General features: G+C 44.0%; 1 protein-coding gene across 13 annotated transcripts in view; it reads left to right on the top strand.

The window, feature by feature from the left end:
* USP4 (ubiquitin specific peptidase 4) overlaps positions 1 to 14,782 on the top strand; it is a 53,582-nt gene that overhangs the window by 19,988 nt on the left and 18,812 nt on the right. For 7 of the 13 annotated variants that reach the window (XR_007134244.1, XM_047774108.1, XM_047774097.1 and 4 more), the window contains exons 7-12: positions 4,015 to 4,155; positions 4,981 to 5,098; positions 7,319 to 7,492; positions 11,806 to 11,964; positions 13,342 to 13,566; positions 14,288 to 14,371. Coding sequence is in view for 11 of the 13 variants with exons in the window: in XM_047774108.1 (XP_047630064.1) it covers positions 4,015 to 4,155; positions 4,981 to 5,098; positions 7,319 to 7,492; positions 11,806 to 11,964; positions 13,342 to 13,566; positions 14,288 to 14,371 (901 nt within the window). In the remaining 2 variants the exon portion in view is untranslated. Of the gene's footprint in view, positions 1 to 1,926; positions 2,199 to 4,014; positions 4,156 to 4,980; positions 5,099 to 7,318; positions 7,493 to 11,805; positions 11,965 to 13,341; positions 13,567 to 14,287; positions 14,372 to 14,782 lie in introns of those variants that run through there. The other 6 variants (XM_047774104.1, XM_047774116.1, XM_047774130.1 and 3 more) reach the window with 5 other exon arrangements.

Raw genomic sequence — 14,782 nt, 5'->3', positions numbered from 1 at the left:
CCATGGACCAGGGATTGCACCTGAACCGCGGTTGCAACCTGTACCATAGCTGCAGCAACACTGGATCCTTAACCTGCTGTGCCACAAGGGAACTTTCATTAATTTTATATGTATCCTGACAGCATAAAGAAATTGTTTCCATTCACCTCCTTTATTCACTAGTGAGGACATCCTTGTAAATTCTCAGCATTTTCAGATGTTTTTTTCCTTCCTTGTGGATTGCTCCAACTGCTGTATTAGTGCTCCAAGGTTTTCTATAGATCTGACTTCATTTTTTTTTGTTTTTTTTTTGTTTAGTCTTTCTAACTCTTTAATTCTACCTTTGCTTGCCTTAACTTTACTTGCCTGATGTTTGTTTGTTTGTTTGTTTGTTTTTTGGTCTTTTTTTGCTATTTCTTGGGCCACTCCCGCGGCATATGGAGGTTCCCAGGCTAGGGGTCTAATCGGAGCTATAGCCGCCAGCCTACGCCAGAGCCACAGCAACGCGGGATCCGAGCTGCGTCTGCAACCTACACCACAGCTCACGGCAACGCCGGATCGTTAACCCACGGAGCAAGGGCAGGGACCGAACCCGCAACCTCATGGTTCCTAGTCGGATTCGTTAACCACTGCGCCACGACGGGAACTCCTTGCCTGATGTTTGTAAGGCCTGGGTAGCTCAGCACCACAGTCCCCTTTAAAATCTTCTTGCCCAGACCTGGAAGAAGCCAGTGTTTCTGAAATAGAGATTTGAGTTGCCCACAGATGAGGGTTTAGCAGTGTTGGTGTGAGAGAGGTCAAAGCTTAGTATGTTGTGAAGGCAGTGAGGATTCTGGCTAAGAGTTGATTGTTGTCTTAATGGTCATACCAAATGCTGGACCCTGAATACCTGAGGTCAGTCTTAAAGGGTGGGCTCGTCCTGAGAGTAGCATTTAGCCTGGAGAACATCTGAAGGCAAGCGGAGAGCGATGGAACAAGGAGGGTAGGCATGAATGTTTTAGCGCCTCAGCTGTAGGTCAGGGCACGTTTTAGTTGTGATGGTAATGATGAAGCATGCCTAGGATCAGGAAATATTTCAGTAGAAAGGTGTCAGGAGACTAGAGGCTTGACCAAAATACCTTTTAGGAGAAGAGGGATCCTTATTTGGACATGTAGCCTTTTGTTTTCAGAACGTTTGTGGAGTGAGACTTGGTCATAGTTGAGAGTGAGGTCTTGGCTCACGTCAGGAGTATCCTGTCCTTGCCTATTTCTCAGCTTGCAGTGCAAGTGACAAGCGCCCAAGCATTTCTCAGATACAAGTCACTTCTGCACAGAGGTCCTGCTTTTTGACTCGTCTGTCAAGAGTGAAATTAAAAAAAAAAAATACAACTTTGTATTAAGTAAATTTTCAAGCATATAAAAATGTCCTTCTGTAAGCATCATTGGGTTTCTTTTTTACTGAATTTACTCTGAAAACCACTGGCAGTATTTTCTAGAACATTTAATCAAATGCCAAATAAAAAATTTTGTTTTCTTTCATTTCAATCAGAAATGTTGTCTGTTTAAGAAATTGATATGTCTTGGATTATGTGTATTGGCTTTATATGGACTTTTGCCCTTGAGGGAAAAGAATAAGTTACCACTTGGCACTTACTAAAAAGGAGAGTATTGGAGTTCCCATCGTGGCGCAGTGGTTAACGAATCCGAGTAGGAACCATGAGGTTGTTTGGTTCGGTCCCTGGCCTTGCTCAGTGGGTTAAAGGATCCGGCGTTGCCGTGAGCTGTGGTGTAGGTCAGCGCCTACATCTCTGATTAGACCCCTAGCCTGGGAACCTCCATGTGCTGCGGGAGCGGCCCTAGAAAAGGCAAAAAGACAAAAAAATAAAAAATAAAAAAAAATGGAGAGTATTAAGCCATATGTCTTAGAAGTTTTGTATGTCAGAAATTGAATTTCACTGTCTTTTGTAGTATCTCCAGGCCTGAGATAACTGAGTCTTGCCATATCAGACCAGCCTTGGGTGGTGACAACCTGCATAGAAGGCTGGGAATACAGACATCACATGGGACAGGCCTCAGATGTGTGCTTAAGTCACCTGTGTGGCAGAAGAGGATGCCCTTGGCTCTGGCAAGCCTCACTTAAGGAGCTGCCTTAGTTCTTGTACTCCTTTACAGTATGAAGATGAGGCTCAGTGAAGCAAATATTCTTCAGGATTAGAGAAGGCGCATTTTCCTATGGGAAGGTGAGAGGCTGGGGAGCCCTCTTTCCTCCTCCCTAGCCGTGACCTCAGAGTGTGAAGCAGAATTCGGTTCCTGACATCCATTTAGGCCCCTGGTTAGTTCCTTGACGTCTGTCTACAGTGTGGGTATGGGATCACTCCTTAGCTTTGTTGCCATATTCCACTTTTTTCTCACAGGAAACACTGGTTGACATCAGATCCTTAGAGATAGGACACTGTGCAGGGACAACACATCTTAAACATTTTCTCTATTCTAAAAATAACTCCAAATCTAGAAGGAAAATTAGTTATATGTATTGGAAACAATGCAGATGATTCACTTTCTGCTACATGTTCTTATATGGATTATAGTAGAAAACTTGATAAAAATGATACCAATATAAGATTTAGGGCAATTAACTTTTTTTTTTTCTCTTTTTGCCTTTTCTAGGGCCTCTCCCACAGCATATGGAGATTCCCAGGCTAGGGGTCTAATTGGAGCTGTAGCCACTGGCCTACGCCAGAGCCACAGCAACGTGGGATCCGAGCCATGTCTGCAACTTACACCACAGCTCATGGCAATGCCGGATCCTTAACCCACTGAGCAAGGGCAGGGATTGAACCCGCAACCTCATGGTTCCTAGTCGGATTCGTTAACCACTGAGCCACGATGGGAACTCCAATTAACTCTTGAATTAATCTGAAAGTAGGAATAGATCTAAAATAAAACACTGTGGAAAATATTGAAATATAAGTTTGAAACAGAGATTTACATTTGGTATATTTAGGGAACCAAACATAAGCAATTCCCCTTGAATAGCACAGTGAAACTATATTGCCATTTTTCTATTCTAGTGTACTTGTATCCAGCTGTTTAATTTGGGTCAAATATTTTTGGGGAAATTCATCTCTTATGGCCATTTTTTCTGTTTCTTTCACTGGTTACTCCTAAAATTCAGGGAAGCTTATGATTTATAAATCAAACTAGGATTCCCTGAAGATCAACCTTATGGTTTATCTTACTGAAAGATTCAGTATATGACCATGTGGATGAATGAGACAAGAGGATCAATTAACTTCCTTACTCTCACTTAAATAAAATTTATCTTGAAGTAGCATGGAAATGGGCTTTTTGCAGTTAATTTTATTTTATTTTATTTTTTGTCTTTTTGTTGTTGCTGTTGTTGCTATTTCTTGGGCCGCTCCCGCGGCATATGGAGGTTCCCAGGCTAGGGGTCCAGTCGGAGCTGTAGCCACTGGCCTACGCCAGAGCCACAGCAACTCGGGATCCGAGCCGCGTCTGCAACCTACACCACAGCTCACGGCAACGCCGGATCGTTAACCCACTGAGCAAGGGCAGGGACCGAACCCGCAACCTCATGGTTCCTAGTCGGATTCGTCAACCACTGTGCCACAACGGGAACTCCATGCAGTTAATTTTAAATAACTGTGTATGGAGAACATTTTATTTCTTGTTTTTTTTTTTTTTTAGTTTTGTTTTGTTTTTGCTTTTTAGGGCTGCACCTGCGGCATATGGAGGTTCCCAGGCTAGGAGTCAAATTGGAGCTGTAGCCGCTGACCTACACCACAGCCACAGCAATGCAGGATCCAAGCTGCATCTGCAACCTACAGCGAAGCTCATGGCAATGCTGGATCCTTAACCCACTGAGTGAGCCAGGGATCGAACCCGAAACCTCATGGTTACTAGTCGGATTCGTTTCTGCTGCACCACAACAGGAACTCCGAGAACATTTTATTTCTTGACAAGAGGCCTAAGGCATTAAATAGGGCTTGCTTTTTGCAAAAAGTCAGTAGCATTGTTTCTGCTTCTCTCTCTCAGATCAAGCACTGTGCCTAGCAGAAATTTTACTACCTCTCCAAAATCATCAGCAAGTCCCTATTCCTCAGTGTCTGCCTCTCCCATTGCAAATGGTGATAGCACTAACACCTCTGGAATGCACAGTTCCGGTGTCAGCAGGGGGTAAGAGCAGGTCCTTTAACTTCACTTCCCTTTCCTCTGAGTCCTTTCCCAGGCTGTACCTGGACAGCTTCTCTGCTGCTACACTAAGCGTAGTGGGATTAGGGGTCCCCATGGGAATATGCTGCATGTGGTTTCTTGCTTCTTTTAATACCCACAGTAAAGTATGCCTCCTGGTTCTGACTTACATTGCTTGTCTTCCTATGAGCTGGTGTTTTCCCCATAGCCTAAGTCACTGGTGGGTATGGGAGTCACTGCATTTGTCTGTGAAGGAGTGGCCTGGCCATATGGCAGAATAGGTATGAGGGGATGCCTGTTAGCTGTGGGAGGGCCCCTGCCTGTTGCCCCTCTATGTGGCTGTGATCCTTTCTCTAGGCGTTTCAGGAGCACCTGCCATATAGCACAGACAGGATGGAAGAGGAAGGTGAGGCAAGAGAGTGCATGCATACTCAGTCACTGTCAAGACTGAGTCTGGCCTGGTGGGTGATGGCAGGTGCAAGCTTTGATCTTGATAATCACAGTGTTCTTCCCCAAAGTCACCTGGAAGTTACCTTTCTGGAAGGATGCAAAATTAGCATTTGCCAAAGCCTGAGAGCATAGAATTCAAACAACATTCCTCCCTTTAAGTGTGTGTTTATCACTTGTTATCATGTCAAATCAAGGTGGGGGTTGGGAAGCTAGAGGGCTGGAGAGGGGAGAATAGAGAACTTGAATCATGGGGTTTTTATCAGGTGAGAATTCTAGAGACCCCAGAAGAGCCCCAAAAGGCATCCTGAGGGTATGTGTGCAGCACTCACTTTTATTGCTCACGTGGGTTGTGTTTTCTAGTGGATCTGGCTTCTCTGCTTCGTATAACTGTCAGGAGTCCCCATCATCTCACGTACAACCTGGGCTCTGTGGACTTGGAAACCTGGGGAACACCTGCTTCATGAACTCTGCTTTGCAGGTAGAGGGGAGAGCTGCCATCTCAGTAACACTCTGTCTTCATAATACTTGAGGCTTGGGAGGTGGGAGTGGCCTCTAAGATGTTGGGAGGATCCTCCCCCAAGGGTCCTTTGTTAGTACTTCAGGGATCCCTGCCAGGGCACCTCCCACTGAGTAGTACAGAATGGCCTCATCAGTGTTTGTGGCCTCAAAATATCTTCTTAGTTCTACCTTTGATTTTGCAGTAAAAATATTTTGAATTTTGTAGATCATTAGGGAATGATCTCAGAAAGTACTTCATTACTTGCCTGGTTGGTCTCTAATAGGATGAGAACTCAGAGCGGCTAAATTATTTCTTGCTTGAGGTTGACCATCTTTTCACCAACGATCTGTCCCACCTCATGCCCCTTCTTAGAGAAAATCCTAATAGCCTCTCTTTGAAACCTCGTTTATTCATCCATCAAGTATTTGTTGAGCACGTACCATGAATTAGTACTGTTTTGGGCATGGGCTGGAATTGGAGTATAAGTGCAAAGTTATGAGGGCTCAATCCCTAAGACTGCCTTTATTTCTGACATCAGCTGCAAGTTTGGGGGTCCTTAAGATCACCCTCAGTTCCATTAATTTGCTAGAAGGGCTCATAGACTCATTTAAAACTATTACACTCACAGTTATGGTTTATTATAAGGAAAGGATACAGATTAAAATTAGCCAAGGTGAGGAAGTTCCCTCATGCTCAGTGGGTTAAAGATCTGGCATTGTCACTGGTATTACAGCAGTGGCAAGAGTTTGATCCCTGGCTGGGAAACTTCCTTATACCATGGGTACAGCAAAAAAAAAATCCCCCTAAGGTAAGAAGGGAATAGTGCAATCCAGGAGGGTTCCCAGTGTATAGCTTTTGTTGTCCTCTCCTTGTGGAGTCAATCTTTTTTTTTTTTTTTTTGTCTTTTTAGGGCCACACCTGGGGCATATGGAGGTTCCTAGGCTAGGGGTCTAATCAGAGCTATAGCTGCTGGCCTATGCCACAGCCACAGCAACACCAGATCTGAGCCATACCTGTGACCTACACCACAGCTCACTGCAATGCCGGACCCTTAACCCACTGAGCAAAGCAGGGATCGAACCCAGGTCCTTATGGATACTAATTGAGTTCGTTAACTGCTGAGCCATGACGGGAACTCCCTAGAGTCAATCATTGATGCAAATAGTAGGCCTGGAGCATTGCCAACCATAAAACTCACCCAAGTTTTGTCCAGAATTTTTTTGGGGGGGCTTTATCACATAGAATGATTGATCTTCCAGTGGTTAAAGAAAAACTCTTGTGAGCTAGTGAATGTATTCAAAGATTTAAAGCAAAAATACCCATTGAACCAATTTTTCTTTTCTTTTATTCCCCAAATCATTTTACAAGGCAGGATATTCTGATATGAAAATCTTTTTTATTTTAATTTTTTAATTTTTTTGTCTTTTTAGGGCTGCACCCTCAGCATATGGAGGTTCCTAGGCTAGGGGTCGAATCAGAGCCACAGCTGCCAGCCTACACCACAGCCAGCAGTTGGGGATCTGAGCCGCATCTGCGACCTACACCACAGCTCATGGCAACTCCAGATCCTTAACCCACTGAGCAAGGCCAGGGATCGAACTCGTCCTCATGGATACTAGTCCTGTTTGTTAACTGCTGAGCCAGGATGGGAACTCTTGACAAGGAATTTTAAAAAGAGAAAAGCTTTAGACTATTGTATCTCATGACTGTAGACACAAATACTGTAAATCAAATCTTAGCAAATCAAAGCCAGCAATCGGGGATCTGAGCTGCATCTGCGACCCATAATGTTTTGGCACTAGTAAAATATTTTGCCTTTGGCTTACTTATATTTTGTCTTCTCATGAAATAGTAGAATATCGCAGTCACTTTTCAATAAAAAAATATTTTAAGATTATCTTCCATTGACCAGAAAATTTCTGTGTCAGGTACTTGGGGTACAGCTTTTGCCATCAGAGCTTGTTCTTAGACAGTGAGTGTGAACTCCTCCAAGACAGTATCCCTGGGAGGTTAGTTACAATTTGGCCTCTAGCCTGGGCCTCTGGGAGGCTATGCTTTACTGTTGTCAGCCCATCAGAGACTCTCCTGAGCACTTCATTTTATTGGGGTGACCCTTACTGGTCATTTAGAACTGGGTTTATCTTCTGTCTCTGCGTGCTCTCCAGAAGGGGTATGACCTGTGATTATGTTCTCTTTCAGTGCTTAAGCAACACTGCACCACTGACTGACTACTTTCTCAAAGATGAGTATGAAGTTGAAATCAACAGGGACAACCCTCTGGGAATGAAAGGGGAAATTGCAGAGGCCTATGCAGAGCTCATTAAGCAGATGTGGTCTGGAAGGGATGCTCATGTGGCACCTCGAATGTTCAAAGTAGGTTGATAAATGATTCTCCTTTTTCCCATTTTGAGGAGAGTTGTTTAGCATTATAATAAAGCATTCCTTTGCTTGTATTTTGCAAGTAAGATGGACTGAGACTGAAAGCACTATATGATCAGATCCTTCTTTTCTGTTCACTCATTTAGCACACACTTCAGTGACTCAACCCCCACCTTTGGGCTGAGGATACTACAGAAATCATTAGTATTATAAGCTGGTTCCTCAGAATGATGTATTCTATGGAGGCATTCTTTCTTTCCTTAATTTTGCCCATGCCTGCAGCATTGCAGAATGCTCCCAAGCCAGGAATCAAACCTGTGCCACAGCTGCAGCCTGAGCCACAGCAGTGACAACACCAAGTTCTTAACCCATTAGGCCGCTAGAATGGCATTCTTTAAGTGGTCAACACCCTAAACAGACCATACAAATTCAGTCTAATTTGCAGTAGTATCTGAAAAGTACTTCCAGGTTCTCTGAGATTGGAACCTATACCCACTGTGGGTTTTTTTTTTTTTTTTGTCTTTTTGCTATTTCTTGGGCCACTCCCTTGGCATATGGAGGTTCCCAGGCTAGGGGTCCAATCGGAGCTATAGCCACCGGCCTATGCCAGAGCCACAGCAACGCGGGATCCGAGCCGCGTCTGCAACCTACACCACAGCTCACAACAACGCCGGATCGTTAACCCACTGAGCAAGAGCAGGGACCGAACCCGCAACCTCATGGTTCCTAGTCGGATTCATTAACCACTGCGCCACGACGGGAACTCCTGTGGGGTTTTTTTTTTTTTTTTTTGTCTTAGGGCTGAACCTGCAGCACATGGAGGTTCCAAGGCTAGGGATTGAAGGCGAGCTATAGCTGCTGAGCTACACCACAGCAATACTAGATCCAAGCCTCGTCTGTGACCTATACCACAGCTCATGGCAACACTGGATCCTTAACCCACTAAGTGAGGCCTGAGATTGAACCTGCATTCTCATGGATATTAGTCACATTCATTACTGCTGAACCACAATGGGAACTCCCCCACTGTGGTTTGAGTTGGGCCCCCTAAGACAGGAATTGGGTTGATATTTGTGGAATATGATTTTAATTTTTTCCATTATAATTGATTTACAGTGTTCTGTCAATTTCTACTGTACAGCAAAGTGATCCAGTCATACATATATATATATGTGTGTGTGTGTATATTCTTTTTCTCACATTATCCTCCATCATGTTTCATCACAAGTGACTAGATATAGTTCCTTTTGCTATACAACAGGATCTCATTGCTTATCCATTCCAGATGCCATAGTTTGCATCTATTAAGCAACCCCAAACTCCCAGTCCATCCAACTCCCTCTCTCTCCCCCTCGGCAACCACAAGTCTGTTCTCTAAGTCCATGAGTTTCTTTTCTTTCTGTGGAAAGGTTCATTTGTGCCGCATATTAGATTCTAGGTATAAGTGATATATGGTATTTGTCTTTCTCTTTCTGTCTTCACTTAGTATGAGAGTCTCTTGCTCCATCCATGTTGCTGCACATGACGTTATTTTGTTCTTTTTTATGGCTGAGTAGTATTCCATTGTGTATATATACCACACTTTCTTAATCCATTCATCTGTTGATGTCCATCTAGGTTATTTCCATGTCTTGGCTATTGTGAATAGTGCTACAGTGAACATGCGGGTGCATGTGTTTTTTTCAGTGAAAGTTTTGTCTGGATATATGCCCAAGAGTGGGATTGCTAGGTCATGTGGTAGTTCTGTATTTCGTTTTCTGAGGTACCTCCATTTTGTTTTCCGTAGTGATTGTACCAGTTTACATTCCTACAGTATAGGAAGGTACCCTTTTCTTCACACCCTTTCCAGCATTTGTTATTTGTTGACTTGTTAATGATGGCCATTCTGACTGTTATGAGGTGGTACTTCATAGTAGTTTTGATTTGCATTTCTCTAAGAATTAGATGTTGAGCATTTTTTCATGTGCTTGTCAGCCATCTGTATATCTTTGGAGAAACGTCTGTCAGGTTCTTTGTCCATTTTTCACTTGGGTTGTTGGTTTTTTTGCTGTTGAGTTATATAAGTTGATTGTATATCTTAGAGATCAAGCCCTTGTTGGTTGCATCATTTGAAACTATTTTGTCCCGTTCTGTAGGTTATCTTTTTTTTTTTATGGTTTCCTTTGCTTTGCAAAAGCTTGTGAGTTTGATTACGTCCCTTTTTTTTTTTTTTGTCTTTTGTCCTTTTTTAGGGCTGCACCCACAGCATATGGAGGTTCCCAGGCTAGGGGTCGAATCGAATCAGAGCTGTTGCTGCTGGCCTACTCCAGAGCCACAGCAATGCCAGATCCAAGCCATGTCTGTGACCTACACCACAGCTCATGGCAACATTGGATCCTTAACCCACATAGCAAGGCCAGGGTTCAAACCCGCAACTTCATGGTTCCTAGTTGGATTCGTTTCCACTGCGCCACGACAGGAACTCTGCCCATTGGTTTATTTTTGCTTTTATTTCTGTTGCCTTGGGAGACTGACCTGAGAAAACATTTGTGCAGTTGATGTCAGAGAATGTTTTGCCTGTGTTCTCTCCTAGGAGTTTTATGGTGTTTTGTCTTACGTTTAAGTCTTTAAGCCTTTTTTTTTTTTTTTGGTCTTGTCAGGGCTGCACTTGCGGCACACGGAGGTTCCCAGGCTAGGAGTCCTACAAAGCTATTGCTGCCGGCCCACGCCAGAGCCACAGCAACGCCAGATCTGAGCCGCGTCCACGACCTACACCACAGCCCACAGCAATGCCAGATCCCTAACCCATTGAGCGAGGCCAGGGATTGTACCTGCAACCCCATTGCTCCCAGTTGGATTCGCTTCTGCTGCGCCACGACAGGAACTCCTAAGTCATTTTGAGTTTATTTTTGTGCATGGTGTGAGGGTTTCATTGATTTACATGTAGCTGTCCAGTTTTCCCAGCACCATTTGCTGAAAAGACTATCTTTTTCCCCGTTTTCTCTTCTTGCCTCCTTTGTCGAGGATTAATTGACTTTAGGTGTCTGGATTTATTTTTGGGTTCTTTATTCTGTTCCATTGGTCTGTATGTCTGTTTTGGTACCAGTACCACACTGTCTTGATTACTGTGGCTCTGTATTTGTCTGAAGTCTGGGAGAGTTTTGCCTCCTGCTTGTTTTTTGTTCCTCAGGATTGCTTTGGCAATTCTGGGTCTTTTATGGTTCCAGATAAATTTTTAGATTGTTTGTTCTAGTTCTGTGAAAAATTGTTTGTTCTAGTTCTGTGAAAAATATCATGGGGTGGTTCTTACTTGGGTCCCTCAACTAGGAAGATGGGGAGATGGGTGAACTACAGTGGCCCTTGGAGCAACTCGGCCTCTCCATTTCCCTGAGTGTTTCTCCCTGTTGAAATCTGGAAATCCTGTGTTGTTCAAGGAGCCTTCATGAAACAACTGATTCACAGAATGGGGTGGAAATCGCCCCTTAACCCAATGACAAAATGAAAAACTTAGGTTGTTTACTGAAATTGAAAATGAATTCTTTTCACCCCCATGGTCACATTAATCCTTGGGAAATATATGTAAATTACTGTTCCCAGAGTTTCTGATCCCTTAGGTTTGGGGCAGGGCCTGAGAATGTGCATTTCTCACATGCTTCAGATGATGCTGATGCCACTATTTGGTTATTGCACCCTGAGGATCAGTAGTATAGAGCAATACCAGGCAGATAGTTATTTAGGGCTAGGAGGGTTGTTATGGACAGAAAGATTCCTCTGGGTAATGCAAATGCATTTGTAAAGTTCTTAGAGAAATTCTGAGTCAAAGAAGGTAGTAGGAGAGGGATTCACCTCTGTGCTTAGGAGGTGTGGCTCTGGAGGGTGTCACTCTTTACACATTTCTAGGTGGCTCAGGTTCCTGGTCTGTAGTTGTTCTGGATTTCAGATCTTAGTCCTCTTCTCTCTGGTAAGAACTACTGGCTGTTAGGTCCCCGAGGAGTTAATTAGGCCGTTGGACCAAAGATGCTCTTCCTGGAGTTCCGTCGGGGTGCAGTGGTTAACGGATCTGACTAGGAACCATGAGGTTGTGGCTTCGATCCCTGGCCTTGCTCAGTGGGGTAAGGATTTGGCGTTGCTATGGCTCTGGTGTAGGCCGGTGGCTATAGCTCCAATTAGACCCGTAGCCTGGGAACCTCCATGTGCTTTGGGAGCGGCCCTAGAAAAGGCAAAAAGACCAAAAAAAAAAAAAAAAAGTATTTTCAATGACAGTTTCCCATCTGACTCCACTGGTTCTTTATAACTTATGCCTTCTGATCCCATTGTTTTTGTTGTAGACCCAGGTGGGACGTTTTGCTCCTCAGTTTTCTGGCTACCAGCAGCAAGACTCTCAGGAGCTCTTAGCCTTTCTTCTAGACGGACTGCATGAAGATCTGAACCGAGTGAAGAAAAAACCCTACCTGGAGCTGAAGGATGCCAATGGGCGGCCAGATGCGGTATGATACTGAAGATTTTTGAGCAAAATTATTCCAGAGACGCTTCCTCCTACTGAGAGTTGCAGGGGCATTCTTATAGTATTGGAATATTGTTGCTAGTCTCCTTGTTGCCTCTCACCGTTAGTGACGTGGATGTGCAGTCTGATAGTGAAATGTATTGCAGGTTACAAAGGGGCTAACTCTAGTTACCCCTGATGCTCCCTCTTGGGCTTCTTCACATTTAGTATAATTACATTGGTGAACCAGAGACTGGGGCACTCTGAAAACTGTAAAGTGCCTGTAGTGTGGGCCCTTAGGATTATTACTGCTTTCATTAAAATCCACCTATGATTATTAAAAGTTTGTTATTAATATTATTAGAGCACTTAGACTTTTTTGCTTTGATTTTCAGATCTATGAAAAGGGAATTTAGTATTTAAGTTATCCTATTGGGTTGATCAATATGAATACTTTAAGGTAGCATTCACATATTAAAGGAAAAAACCATGAGTTAGGTGAACTATATTATAAATTAAAACCTCACTGAAGAGACCGAATCACGGGAAACCCTGTAGGAGACAGTCCTTCCACTGGTCACGTCCATGTATTCATAGTGCTCTCACTTCATCTGACTCCCGTAGATCCTCCATCAACACTTTATTTTATTTTTGTCTTTTTAGCGCCACACCTGTGTCATATGGAAGTTCCCAGGCTAGGGGTCAAATTGGAGCTGTAGCTGCCAGCCTACACCACATTCACAGCAATGTCATATCCTAGCCACATCTGTGACCTATACCACAGCTCATGGCAACACCGGATCCTTAACCCACTGAGCAAGGCCAGGGATCAAACCTGCATCATGATGGACACTTGTCAGATTTTTTTCCACTGAGTCATGACAGGAACTCCCTCCATCAACACTTGTTAAGTGTGAGTTTGGGCATGGAGCTGGCATGTGGTATGAGTATGGTACACTAAGAGCTGTCCTAGCCCTTGTTGGCCTGGACCAAATTCTTGGCTGCACAGAATGCCTCACAGTGCATCTCACATTTTGCTCTGAATCATTCTGGGTGCAGAAGTTCAGAACTGGGGGATGGGAGTTCCCGTTGTGGCTCAGTGGTTAATGAACTTAACATCTATAGGGATGCAGGTTCAATCCCTGGCTTCACTCAGTGGGTTAAGGATCCAGCATTGCTATGAGCTGTGTTGTAGGTTGCAGACACAGCTGGGATCTTGCATTGCTGTGGCTGTGGTAGGGGCCAACAGCTACAACTTCTGTTCCACCCCTAGCTTGGGAACCTCAATATGCTGTGGGTGTGGCCCTAAAAAGACAAAAAAAAAAAAAAAGAACTGGGGGATGTTGAGAATATCTTATTTATCCTTTTTCCTTTCTTCCAGGTGGTGGCAAAGGAAGCCTGGGAGAATCATAGGTTAAGGAATGACTCTGTGATTGTGGACACGTTCCATGGCCTCTTCAAATCTACTTTGGTTTGCCCAGAGTGCGCTAAGATTTCTGTGACCTTTGACCCATTTTGCTATCTAACTCTCCCCCTGCCCTTGAAGAAAGATCGAGTTATGGAGATCTTCCTGGTTCCTGCTGACCCTCGCTGCAGGCCTACCCAGGTAAGAGAATTAACACCCTCATGGTACTCCTTTTTTTGAATGGTCTCCAGACCCAGAGTAGGGCTTTTTCCATATGCTTCAACAGTAATTCCATCACATGCCTCTGAAACTTCTTGGGACTTGCCTTGAGTGTGTGCCCTTGTCCTCCATCAGACTTTTGTGTAATTTCATGTCATTTAAGCATAATGTGAAGGTCCTCTGGGCTTCTCTGTCCCTTTTTCTCTATGTTCCGTTCATTTGACTAAGGAACCTGGCTGATCTGCTAAGATATCTTTGAATGTTAGGAAACTAGGAACAGAGTGCTTTGCTTGATCAGGTTTCTTCCTAAATCAGCCTGGAGAGCTTGGCCAGAACAAAAGGTATGACCAACCAGTTTTAGTGTCCAGCCCCGTTGATGGTTTATTGTATGCTTAGTCTTCTGGCTTTATTTTCTTTTATCTCTAAAGAAAGATAACAAGGACGTTGGCAATCTGTATAATTTTAATAATTTTAACATTTCTTTAAAGGTAGTAGTGAAAGGCTTTAAGATAGCCTAGCTTCTATGGTGATGCCTAAGTAGAAAGGCAGTGTTGATGCAGAAGACTTGCTGGCTACTCATCTAGATCTCACCATACACTGTTTCTGGAGGGACACCTCTGCCCTCCATGATACCTGCTCCTTCCAGCTCATTTCCTACCCTTTTCAGAGCACCCTTGTCACCCCTCCCATTTTTCCTTTGCAGTACCGCGTAATTGTGCCGCTAATGGGTGCTGTATCTGATCTGTGCGAGGCTCTCTCCAGGTTGTCTGGCGTTGCTGCAGAAAATGTAAGGCGGGGTATTGAGTGGCACTCAACCTATTGGGAGCACTTCATAGTCCTTTGAAATTAATTTTCAACCTTTTAGCCACTTATTGGAGGGTAGTGATTATATTTGGATGCCCCAGACTTTCTGGCTCTCGTTCATTATGCACACTGTGGCTGAGACTGTCCTTTCCAGCCCTGGGAACTGAGAACACACTAACCATTGGTCAGAGGGCCAGGAGTGGGGCTCTGCTCTCACATTGCCTCCCTTTTATACCTGACATCATTTGTAATGTGAGAAGCCGGAAGTTCTTTTCTGACTCAAACTCCATAAGTCTGTGGAGTGACTTAATAGAAATGTTCCTTTAAAAACAATTGCTTATTCTGGCCTATCTCCTGAGCCTGGCCCTGTGTGGAGGTGGGAAAAGTGAAGATT

This window comes from Phacochoerus africanus, chromosome 1, assembly GCF_016906955.1.
Source record: "Phacochoerus africanus isolate WHEZ1 chromosome 1, ROS_Pafr_v1, whole genome shotgun sequence".
NCBI classification, from domain to species: domain Eukaryota; kingdom Metazoa; phylum Chordata; class Mammalia; order Artiodactyla; family Suidae; genus Phacochoerus; species Phacochoerus africanus.
The sequence above is the reverse complement of the archived record's forward strand: the minus strand, read 5'-3'. Positions and strand labels throughout refer to the sequence as shown.